The 13,481-nt window shown below is 34.2% G+C and overlaps 1 protein-coding gene across 3 annotated transcripts in view; it reads left to right on the forward strand.

Annotated features, from left to right (window-relative positions):
- The first annotated feature begins 2,868 nt into the window (after positions 1-2,868).
- Positions 2,869-13,481, forward strand: part of LOC113232865 (choline-phosphate cytidylyltransferase A-like) — a 31,399-nt gene continuing 20,786 nt past the window's right edge. Inside the window, exon 1 of one of the 3 annotated variants that reach the window (XM_026467724.1) lies at positions 2,869-3,381. In XM_026467724.1, coding sequence (XP_026323509.1) covers positions 3,238-3,381 — 144 coding nt within the window. In that variant the 5' untranslated portion in view covers positions 2,869-3,237. Of the gene's footprint in view, positions 3,382-10,957; positions 11,384-13,481 lie in introns of those variants that run through there. The other 2 variants (XM_026467723.1, XM_026467722.1) reach the window with 2 other exon arrangements.

Below are 13,481 nucleotides of genomic sequence, written 5' to 3' on the forward strand. Positions count from 1 at the left end.
TTAACTAACGTATTCTAGTATTTTTCTACTATATAAGAATATTATGACTAGGTACTTGTAATCAACAAATACTTGAACAAAAATTCTATTTAGAATCGATATACGCGTATTCCGTTCAATCAATCGATTTAGAGCGAGCGGAAGGTTTCCATCACTAAATAATTTTTGTGACGTCATAGTGGCTCCAAAAAATGTGGCACGCTTGGTTTTCATACAAATTGCTGTACTTGCGGCGTCTATCTATATGTCTGTGGTTCACTCGCATGTCTGTCGGACTTGAAAATGCGCCGTCGACGTTTCAGAGGTTGATGGACCGTTTTCGCTTCGGAAGTCCGCTTACAAAACGTATATCTTCTTCTCCTGCCCCTCAATTGACCACGATACTTCATACCCAAACTTCTGGCAATCAGTGTCCCATTCCCCACGTCCTTATCAAGTTTATTGTATTTATGTAACAAAGATGTTTATATAATGTCAATATCAAGCTTTAATATGTATGCCATTATATAATAGCTACCCATCAACCCAACCTACATTATCCTTTTTCATTCAAATTTGTACCTCTTCCATAATCTGTATAGTCGTCACCAAATAAGAGGCCAAATTTGAAACTTGTCATCGTGACGCGAATAGGGATGTGGACGAATCATATCGCTAATCACATTATACGATTTTCACAAGAAATCGATTCAAAATTTTAAGCGCTTCTGATTGTTTAGATTATTTTTCGGTTCACTGTTGTTCAGGGGGCCTAAAAGGCCAAATCGTGCAATTCTGTTAAAAGCAATTCATTTACAGAATTTCTTGCAATTCTGTAGCAATTCCTCTTATTTTCGTAAAATTGTCCCACATTCCGATGAATTGTATCCAATTCTTTTGATTTTGTAATATTCATAAATGGTTTATTACGAGAATTTACTGTAAACATTGACTTACAGTAATTAATTAATGTTCATCGATAAAACAACTACATAAAAAGATTAAAATACCAAGAAACCAAGGATTTAATAAATTTTCAATTATTCGTCTGACAATAAGTTATAAGATGTCAATGTCAACAACAAACAATCTCAAATAAAGTTAATTTTTTTTTGTAACTATTTTAAAATATTTTTTCCGACACATCGAAGTGACTCGGTGAAATTCGGCGACTAATAAAAAAACACTATTTAAAAATAAATAATAGCTTAAGGACGGGACGTTTCGGGGTAACTCAAAATTGCATTTTATTTTGGAATTCGTGCGAAAACAGTACTTCAAATATGTTTTGTCATATTACATAATGTTACAATAAAATTTACGTATTTAAAAAAATTGAATTATGCAAATAATTGTTTGATTATTGTTTCGTTGATCGCATTCAAAGTTACGTACTATCGCCTTCTTTAGCTGTCTTTGGCCTCTTGTTTGGTGACATCTAGTATAATATAATTCTGCTTTCCCCAGCTTTCCCCAACCCTTTTATTGGCTAAATGCTACGAAGGCAAAGCCATTAACATGAGAAAAAATTAACGAAAACGTCAAGGACGTCAACTCGCGTAATAACCAAATTGACTCATCACGCCGAATTGAGGAGCGTTTTCACAAAGCGATACAACAAACAAAAATTCTATTTTACTTTTTTTGGCGTTTCGTGTATTGTATTCATAGCCGAACATGACGGTATTAACGAATTTTCTGAAAACGACTTATAAACCTTTTAAAAAATACAGCAAAGTTCACGAGATTTTTCAAAGTGATACATCTACATGGAGCGTATTTTTTCAAAACGATACATCATTCGAACCGACAGACGATATACAGTTTTATGTTTGGTTAGAAAACCAGAGTGGCCGAGGAGCTAATGAGATAGCATCGGCACTTAAACATTATTTGAAAAAGATAGAAGAAGTATGTTTTAGGGATAAGAAAAAGAATTTGAAGCTTGAACTGTATTCCGATTCTTGTAGCAGTCAAAATAAAAATTTCATTATGTTAACCATGTTGGCAAATTTCATGGCTACTAGTAAAGTTTTTAATAAGCTAAGCTACATTTTTCCTATTCGAGGCCACAGCTTTATGCCTCCAGACAGAGTATTTGGTAGGGTTGAGAAGGACTACAGAAGACGTGAAGTCATTGTGTCACCAAAAGAATATTATGCAATTTTAAATAATCATGGCCAAGTCAACGAATGGGGTAAAGATTGGTTTACTTATGACATGAAAGCGAAGGCCAAAGAAATCATAAAGGCAAAACTGCCATTTAAAATATCTCAAACACGAATAATACACATTACTACAGTTGCATCCCGTACTTTAAAAAATATTGAAGTTAGTGTTCAAAACACATATTGTGCTGCGCCAGGAACTGTAGAAATAAAGAAGAAAGGCGTAAAATCATTTCTGCGATTTGATTGTGTTCAGTTACCTAAAACCAACATGGTGTCAACAAAAAAGAGAGCAGACGTTGAAAATCTACTTAAATTTTGCGATATTTCTGATGACCTTGATGCTCAGGCCTTTTATGCAGATGTGCTCCAGGGTTCTGGTCCCGATGACGATAACATTCGACGAAACTACGATGATGAAGAACCAGTAATTTAATATTCAAATTCAATTAATATTATCGGAGTTTTATTAAAGCGAGACATCAATGATTGATGTATCAAAGTTGAAAAAACTCGTAGTTTTGTGATCTCATTATTTCAGTTGATTTTTTATTACTATTGTTTTTTTTATAAAATAATAATGTGTTAGTAAAATACCTACCAAATTAATTTGCATTTTCATTTAATTCACCCAACCGAAGCTAAATAAATAAATAAATTCATTTATTGAAAAAAATACTATTTTAAGATGTATCATTTTGTGAAAACGCTCCTCAATTCATCTGTTTTGTGAATATTTCTGGTTGAAGTTGAAAACCCTGTTGCCAGTATTATTCAGGCGCTTTGGATCCTTACATACATTTTCTTCCAAAATACAAGTTATTGTAATCAAACTTTCATATAGTTTATATAATTGTTCATTCAACTTGAACTTTTCTGCCTTCCTTAGAGAGGGTTACCAAAACTGAACGTCGAGTCTAGTAGAATATGTCATAATAATTTCCACATTTTATCGACTGAAACAACTGAACCATAACAAGAATGTTCCTGGACTGAAACCACACTTTAATATCTACTCATCGCATTGGTGACTATCGGATTTCCGCGAGACAATTTCTAGAAGACCGCGAAGCCAGCGGGACATGTGATAATGTCTCGCAAGCGGTGCAGACAAGGAAGCGAAGAAGAAATGAGTGTTATTGCCGAGATCTCGGCGGGCGACGGGCAGAACGGAGCCGTCGACGACTGCGCCTCTAGCAGTAAAACAGTGCTCACCCTCCAACCTGAAGGATCTGTAAGTCCTAATCTTATAAAAATAGTACATACACCACATGGATTCAAATTTAGAAAATAATATTCTTGAGGTTGTTTGTGTCCAATTTTCATGGAATAGTAGGGATATTATATTGGTAAATGAAGGTCAGGTAATATTTTACCACATGTGAAAATCTACCTGAGATTGTATTGATATGTAAAATTTTACAAACGTACATAATAAGAATTGTTAGAGACTGTTTTACTTAATTCTTACTATAAGACCACAATGAGAAAGACCAAATGCTTTGATACCAAATTTACAACATTAAATAATCCTGCATGAAAAAAATATTTAATTTAAAATAATGTTTCTTAAAATTTTGGTACAATCACAAACTGTAACATAAAGTTTTATTTCATGGATATATTTACACAATGTATACTTTTTTGTTGTGTGAAGTTCTATTTTTCCATGGTGGAATTTTGATGTTGGCATGAAATCTTAGATCACTTTTCCTTATGTTGACCCTGTGGAGATTTTAGTAATTCAAATGTGATAAATTGGGAAAACAAAACTCCCAAATCAAATATGATTTTCTGTTTTGAGATATGTCACATGGCTATGTTAAAAAGAAAGACTTATACAACATCAATGTTTTCCAAATATTTTTCATTGAGTTTGATGAAAACTTTGATTTTGATTACTATGTAATTTTCAAATAAAAAATTAATGTAATTTTTTACTAAGTTATTTAATTTGTACTCATAATTTTAGCGAGACAAAACTAAAAATCTTCATGGATAATTTATCCAAAAAAAATTATTATGTTGATAGTTTTAAACACTGCTTTGAAACATAATTTGAAGAAAGGGTTAGAAAAATTAATAGTACTTGGAATATTTTTCTATTGTTGCAATTATTCTTGAAATGTGAAAAGTTAGCATCTAAGGTATAGCCATAAAGAAATTCTTGAACAGAATGTGCAACAGCAAGCAAATTGCGAAATTTGCTTGTTCTTAAATATCTTATCTTAGATATTATGATAATGTATCTGTTTGAGTACCGTTCGCAATGTGGCTTTCATGGAAGATTTTGTGACTTGAACCATGAACCACTTCACTATTTATGTGTTTGTACAAGCCTGGCAACTTATTAAATAAATGATAAAGATTTTGTAGGTATGGGTTCTCTTTAAGAGTAATTAAATTAATTTAATTAATAAATGATTTCTGTACCCAATTTTTAAATAGTCAATTCATTTATTAAAAACAGCCACTAGAAAAAGAAACGGAACGGTTAAATTTCTATAAAGCCAATAAATTAAATTATTCAAATCTTCATTATTTCATACCTATAAAAAAAAACAAAATAAAATGTTTACTTATACAAATTAAACTTTTTTAAACACAATGATTAATTAAAAAAAAACTTTTAAACACATAATAAGCAAATTCGTCTGAGAGGATGCTATGGAGCTATAGATAAATTCAATAAAACATTTCTTAATGCAAAATCTGTTTGGGAGAAGTACAAGCTGTACCTATTTAAAGTTCATTGCTCCATTCTTATACAATGCTACATAGTTTCATGGAATGGTGTACTGTAATCATGTTAACTAAACACAACTTTGTCCCACTTACCTACATATATTGCTACTAATGCAATATGGCACAGGGTCAGGTCATTAGCAATCCAAACTGAATGAGTTTTTAATTGACAGGGTAAACAATAACAGGTACACATATTTATAATTTGTTGACCACTACATTCTTTGTTATGTGCAAGTAAAGCCGAATTAATCAATACTCTGGGCTATCTGCCAAGCAATGTGTGGCGTGATCGCTGACCACGACACATACGCTAAGCGTATGACGTGTATGTCAATTTATGTTATGTTATTTTACAAGTTCTAAACATAAAAATTACATATAACACGAGCCCTGTACCCCACCTGCGCCGTGTGATCGGGTTTAGATTACGGGGTGTGATTATGCTCTTCGGTGGCACAGCGGTTACTGTTATGGGCGTTAGATGAGGTTCCGGGTTCGATCCGCGATTTGGGCCAATTTAGGAAACGAACATTTTCTAAGTTGGTTCTGGTCTGGGTATTTTGGGTTGACCTCGGAGTTATAGTTATTCTGGTATTCATAGTACAGAAAATTGCCTAATGTGAGACCATAATTTTGGTGTGTAGCATTTTTTCCCCCTAAAATACTTGTCTATGAAATACCTTCTAAAAAAAAGGAATCTAGCAGAGAGACGGTTGAGATATAAGTATCTCATTTCCACTCCATCGGGAAGTACCGCCTTACATTTTTAACGATTGTGAGATCTGGTACTCGTAATAGAGCCTCCGAATACTGTCTACGGACTGTGGCGTGCGGAGGCTTCGGTCTTCGACCTCCGCTGGTCCTCGGCCTACGGCCTCGGGAGGTATGACTTTATTAAAAAAAAATGAAAGTAGCTCTTTAATGGCGTCCATGTTTAAAAATTGCAAAAATATATTTTGACCACGAATTATTATCAGACAATTCTAGAAATCGTTTCGTGCCAATTTTCAGCCCGAGCGAAGCAAGTTTTTCAAACGCTAATTAATTCGAAAAAAGACATGCCTATTTTAAGCCGAATTAGAGCAAATTATATCTGCCGCCAAAAAGTTTATATGGTAGCTTATTAAAAAATTGCGAAAAAAAATATTATAGTTTTTGTACACGGTTGGTCATTCATTTATATTTTCTACATTCAGGTGATCTCGTATTTTTCCCTTTGCTTTGGAACCTATCTGCGTACAACGGTATAATTTTTTTGCCACCATATCGGGAAGTACGTGTTCTATTTCTATCAGTGAGTCGAAGCTTTATATACAGTGTTTCATATAAAATCATTATAAAATGAATAAAATTGGCTAATTTTTTTAATGCTGATATACTCAGCTTCTTATGAAGATGATTTCATTGTATAAGACGAAAAAAATCGGCACAGCAGAATTCGGTCAAATTTATAAAATGTTATTGTATATAATATGTCATTTGTTATGATAATTTTTTAAATTAAATTTGACCAACTTCTACTGTCCCATTTTTTCTTCCAATGCAATGAAATCATCCTTATAAGAAACTGAGTATATTAGCATTCAAAAAGTGTGCAAATTTTATTCATTTTGTATTTAAAATCATTTTATTCAATTTGACGAACTTCTGCTGTCCCGATTTTCGAACCATACAATGCAATGATCCCTTCATGAAACTGAGTCAATCAGCACAATAAAAAATTATTATATTTTGGATTTAACATTTTTATGGACAACCCACACTGCACCAAAAAAATTGACTATGCCAAAATTGCATTCACAAAAAAAGACTTAATGGTTAAGACAGTTTCCTTGTATCTTCGAAGGTTTCGGATTTCGCCATGCTAAACCTACCCATTAAAATAGACACTTTTACATAATAATAGGGTATAAGCGCCAATACCTACTATAACATTTCTTTAAATTATGAAATATTGTAAGTGCAAGTTAGCAAGAAATTCGTTGTCACGCCACTCTACTATATGTATTGATTGTGTTTCTAATTAAACACGCCAATTAATTATAAAAATTAGTCCAGCGAAATTGAACTTTGAACACGCTTTGAATTTAAACTGTGGTTAGTTCTTTAGACAATGACGTCAATGGGCTTTACATATCGTTTACTCATCATATTACTTTTCTCATCATAGATAAATGTTGATGTGTTATATTATCTGGTTCACGTTCTTGCTCCTCATCATGTGATGTGCTCTACTCTAATAACGAACCTAGATGATATTTGTAAATTAATTACGAAAACAAGCTGGCACCTATTTGTGTGGAAAAGCCCTAACAGAACAAAATGTGCTAGTCGGATTTATGAAATTCATTAATAAACCTATTTTTATAGTGGTTTTAAACGTTTAAATTGTCGCCTAATAGACACAGTCAGAATAGAAAACGTTTCGTCCGATGTTGACTTTGAATTGTGAAACAAATATATTTACGTTTAAAACCGAAATTGAGTTATTATAACGTCTAATCTGCAAACCGTGCTTGAACTGTGTCCTTGCCATCCCTTTTTGAATATCTTTGTCTTGTACTTACCTAACACGTCCTAATACTAGTTAGTCTTATTAGTAATAATAATAAGCAAGGCAAACTGCCATAAAATTAGTTCGAGCTGGTTGGTGTTGGCAGTAACTCTACTAGAGACTACGCACTATAAGATGATCAACTTTGGCGCCCACATGTCGGTCAGTGTGCCGGTCGTTGCCTCTTCTTTGTCGCATTGCTTCAGTAACTCTTAACTATAATGCTGCCTTCGTAACGAAAGAAGACATAACTATGCGTACTTTACACGACAGTTGTGCCTTTTTTCGTTCCGAGGGCAGTATGCATTTGTAGTAAAATGCTATAACCTTAGAATAATAACGCATAGAAACCTAGCCCGCACACGCTAAGTGAGGCAAATTGTAGGACGGGCTTATACGAGCGAGCGGGCTGTCAGTGCTCAAGGTCAAGTTGCACCGCGAGCAGCTCAAAAATTGTTGCTAAAAATGATGAAATGTGCGGTAATTGGGTTTAAAAATAGATCAGACAAATATAAAATACACACTAACATCACATTCCACAAGGAAGTAACGCGTTTCAACTTGTATTTTTATGTAAATATTCACTAAAACAGAAAATTAATTTCGTTGCAACAAGATACGAAAATGTTGCAAAGCGGGTTTTTTCTCCCCATTTTGCTATTCTGTTTCAAAATAATTATATTACGTAATTTTTTGAGAATAGGCAATATCGCGACGGTGGCAAAATTTCTACAAATGTACACCGCCGCAACAACATTGTTGTGGGGAATTTACGTTAGCTATTTTTACGAAATATATTTAGTATTTGCCTTCATTAGTTTCATGTGAAAAATCATTATTCTTGTTCATCATACACTCACTTAAAAAAATTGTCTTGCCCAGACTCAAAAAAGTTCTTAACTAAAATTATTTCAGGAAACTAACACTGACTAAAAAGTCATCGTCAGTTCTCCAAAATCGTGTATAAACAACTTTCAGGTTCAGGTTCTTAATTGTTATCGTGTACTTTTCATATAAACATACCCACAGATACACAGATAATATCAGGCTTTTTATACTATATTCAAAGTCGATAGTCGCACTTAAACTCGCTTCTAGGTTTTTGTTCATAAATGAGTTAAATAAGAATTGTGTATTATTTAATAAGGTGCCTACAGATTTGCTCGACATTGTCGATCGACAGTAACGATTGAGAATTATAGACGTTTTCGAGGAGTTTTAGAGTGCTTATTAAGAATGTAGCATTAATTTCTAAATCCAAGATGGTTGACAACAATTTTCAAAAATGTATTTTTGGTAAACCATAAGGAAATGGCATGTATATCTGAATACAAGATGGGGGACAAGACTTCTAATTCTTCTTCTTCTAATTCTTTGCCATCTTGGATTTAGAAATATGTGCTATATTCGGAATGAGCAGCCCCTAATACCTTGAAAACGACACCCAACTTGCCATTATTCGAAAAAACGTGCCCGCCATCTTGGATTTAGAAATTAGTGCCATGTTCTTAATGAGCACCCCCAAATACCTCGAAAACGACACCCAACTTGCTATTATTTGAAGTCATGTCCGCCATCTTGGATTTAGAAATAAGTGCTATATTCCTAATGAGCACCCCCAAATACCTCGAAAACAATCCCTAACTTGCCATTATATGAAAAATCGTGTCCGCCATCTTGGATTTAGAAATAAATGCCATATTCGTGATGAGCACCTCGAATACCTCGAAAACGATTCCCATATTGCATTTATTCGAAAAGATGTGTCCGCCATCTTGGATTTAGAAATGAGAAATGTCGTGTCCGCCTTCGTGTATTCAGATATAAATGCCATTTCCATAAGGATTACCAAAAATAAATTTTTGAAAATTCCTGTCACTTGACGTTGTCGATCAACAAAATCGAGCATATCTGTAGGCACCTGATCGACAGTAGCGATCGACAAAATCGAGCAAATCTGTAGGCACCTCTAACTTAACGATGAGTTAAGCAAGATACAATTTCCCCACTTTTGAGGGAAATGTTGTCCCATGGGATCATTATTTGTATATTTTTGTGCGTGCCGACGAGCGTAAATACAAGTTGGTTACGCCCACATGAATTTGATTTTTGCCTCACTTGTAACAGTTCGTTTTTTATGAAACTATCATTCTATGCGTTATTATTCTAAGGCTATAACTATAATACCAATAAAATCATCACTAGTTACTCTAAGAATAATTGAGGGTTAGTCTTTTGATTTCTAAAACACGTGTATCATTTACCTACAGGTCACTGACCACATTCCTAATATTATGCATAATGCACAAAGTGAAAGAGCGATAAGTATAAATTAATCGGGGATAGCCTGAGAGAGATCTTATGATTTTGCACAGGAATGTTACACCAACTATAATAAATAAAATTAAACAGGCTAGAAACTGAAGGTCCTTAGAATTATTTTTCCATTGAAGCATATCGTATACATTCACTCTTGGCAATTTGCCGTTCTGCTTTAATTTCAACATTGCATTTCATCTAAGTGCCTGTTGTGTGCAATTTTCATACATTCTTTTATTATTGTTATTAGAAGAACTGACATACTTAAATCTTTTAAGATATATCGCATAATGTGTAATTAATGAATGAGTGTACTCATTATACATGGGTGACGTTATCATTGCGACAGGCACAAAGTAAAGATACCGTTTGATTGTAACACTCATTGTAGGTACATGTAAATAGACAAAATGTGTAGTTGTACGGAGATATAAATAGAAAGCTACAAAACTTTTTCCAGTGTATTGCAATAGCAATTCCTTAATGAAATTAGGTACCACATAATGTTACCGATGTATTATTATGAATAATGTGTGCGGGTCTATTAGCTAATCTTTTATTTGGTTATCATCATTTTGCCAACATCGTACGATAGATAAAATCTAAATCATAACATAAATAAAAATATTAACGTTCAACGAAGGAAACTACTACAAAATGTTATTGGATTGGTTCTTGTACCTAAATTCCATAAAAAGTCAATGATTACTATAATTTTAGTTATACTATTAAGAATTTCAGAAAAGATTCCCAACTTATGCGTATAAAAGTACTAAAGGGTGTCACTATGCAGTTATGATTGTAAAAGGCATAACTTTACGGAAATGATGATTAAACAGGAAACCATTCTACCGGCATGGCACCATGACTTTCGGAGGTGCGCGATGCGCGTTGCCGTTGTTGCCGCCGCTGCTGACCGGTCGGAGTCCCCTCGGGGCTGTTCGTATCACGTCGCGTGTCAGTCGAGCCTCCACGTCGGCGTCGCGCCACTGTTGTCTCCCCGCACCTCCCCGCTCATCTCCCTTCTGACGCCTGATTACTCAGACATATAAGTATACACATTCCATACGCCAACTCCCTCCGGTACTGTTGAAATCGGTTGGTTCAGTTGTGTAGTTGAGTTGCGGCATTCAGTTGGTGTGGAATACACGCGCGTTAGTGAAAAACAACGATTTTTGGTTATTCGGTTTACAACATAAGACTGAAGGCCAGTAATATTGTAATAGTTAGAAAAAAATTGACATTCTATGTCATAAGTCACAAACTTTCGTTTTGGGAAATTTTAATTTTGCTAGATAGTTTAATTTATAAAATTATAGGTAGTGTAATATGCAAAAACTTAAATACCAGTAAGTGGTGGTGATATTTCGAAGTGTTAATATTAAATGGGATAATTGATCAGACAATAAGGTAAAAAATGATGTCACCGGTGAAAATAACTACGACGTTGACTAACGAACACGAACTCCTGAATGGCCTGGAGGTAACGGTGAACGGCAAGCTGGAGTTGGCGATGAACGGCAAGCTGGATCCGACGATGCTGAACGGCAAAGTAGAGCCGGTGAACGGTTTTAGGAAGAATGGATTCGTGAAGCCAGATTCTACAGATTATCCTGTAAGTGATACGTTATTTAATTTAAGATCGAAATTGTATTCGAAAATACCATAATAAAATGTTGACATCAATTGTTCCTTTATGAAAAGCTGTATGAGATGCACCGCAACAAATGGTAATAACAAGTGTGAATTTAATACAAGGATAACAAAATTTGCGGACAATATTTCGGCTTTTTTAGACCTCTGAGTCCGCCTAGGAATGGTTGCACAGTATTTATGCAGTTGGTAAAAAGAAAGCACATTTCTACTTCAATTAGAAAATATATGTTGAATGGGTGCGTACTTGTGACAACGAACTTAACAGTGTGAGTGAAAGTGGGCAGTATGCTCACTACCTACCCATATAAACTGGAATTGTTAAAATATGAAAGCGAGCTCATCAACATTTGTAAATAAACAACACAATACTGTAGACATACCAAAAGGGCCATATAGGAATTTTAGTATAAAAAGTACCTACTCGCATGATATTACCCTAACAAATTATAAATATAATTAACTACAATTGTTTCTGGCTAAATTTTGACGCATTTCAGTCGATGAAAATTGTAATCGATGACGTTACAAGTCGTACGATGTTGTCTGTAGTTAATTATCCGCGGTGACGTAACAAATGAATAAATACAAGCACGTTGCTAACGTACATACAAAGTCTTAAATGTGTAGAATGGACACAGGGGCATTGATTGTGCTACATACATAATCCGGATAGTTTTACTCAATTTTCGATTTAACGCATACTACCGTCGTAGTGCTACAAATTTCACTCATCGTAATTAGAATATTTAAATTAGGTATAATATTCAAATTGTAAGCAACTACTATTAATCTAATGAAAAATGGCAGTGCAGTCTTCCTGGGTTAAGGACGGAAAAACGCAGACTATTGAGGAACAAAAAACGACAAACTATTGAGAAACAAAAAACGACAAAATTTTTTACTATTGCATACCAAGAATGTATGCAAGCGCGAGTGAGAAATACGGTTCGAGTGTTTAGATAACACATAAGATTAAAACATGATTAGCACACTTTTATTCTTAACTTTTTACAGTATAGCAGTGGCTATGGGTGGATTAATGAATTTGAAGGCAAGTCGACGTAACAAACGTAAAATACTCTGACCGATGCATTACAAGACAAATTTCATCCAAAACATGCCGCAAAATGGAGAATACATTTCTCAGGCAAATCGACTGGATTCGTGTCTATCAACTCGTTGCCACTGTGCTACGTCTTGCAGAAGCACATTGCATTTAAGAGTGTATACTATCTCAAATGACTTGGTTGATTCCGCGTAACACTGAAAGTGTTGAATCATTCACTTTGGAAAAAATATATAGTAAAATTGAGGATATACACTGGTTACTACGGAGTGACAACACGATTCCTAAAAATTTTCACGATAGAAAAAAGCAGAAAACCTTGAATTACAAGAAAACCGCTGTATTCAATACCACATAAACCAATGATACATACGTCTGAACACATATATTATACGATACACATTTTTCAAATGGCTTTAATTTGATTGTTAAAAATAAATTCTGAAATAAAGCCAGTGTCCCTGCCGCTGCCGCTTGACCTAAGCAAAATGAACGCTGCCGTGTCAGACGTATCTCGAGTATCTCACGAAACCTAGTTTGAAGAAAAAGCTGTTTAAAGTTTTTTTCGTAATTTGCCTTTATTTTACGAAGATTTTATGCAATTGTTGAAGAAAAACGTAAAAAGATTGGCTAAAGCCTAAGGAATACGGGGAATGTTTCAAATCTCTGAAAAAATATCAATGTTTTAATTTATTACCGATAACAGAGCTTGGCGTAACAAGCTCCCCATACAAATTAAGCCAAGCGACGTTCTGTGTCTTAAGATACAGGACTTACGCTCAACACGTTTAACGCAAAATGGTTTGTTTAGTACAGGTAACTTCAAGATACCAGAAACAGGCATGATAGCTAATGTTTAATGTAAATTAAAATAAAATTGTATGTAGTTATTTACTAATTATTGGTGAACGAAAAAAATTAACTGACACATGAACTTCGAAATAAAAAAATAATAGGGGTTAAAGTATGAAATTGCCGATTTGTACTGAAA

Source organism: Hyposmocoma kahamanoa, unplaced genomic scaffold (genome assembly GCF_003589595.1).
Source record: "Hyposmocoma kahamanoa isolate Upper Pololo Valley unplaced genomic scaffold, ASM358959v1 78, whole genome shotgun sequence".
Taxonomy (NCBI): Eukaryota; Metazoa; Arthropoda; class Insecta; order Lepidoptera; family Cosmopterigidae; genus Hyposmocoma; species Hyposmocoma kahamanoa.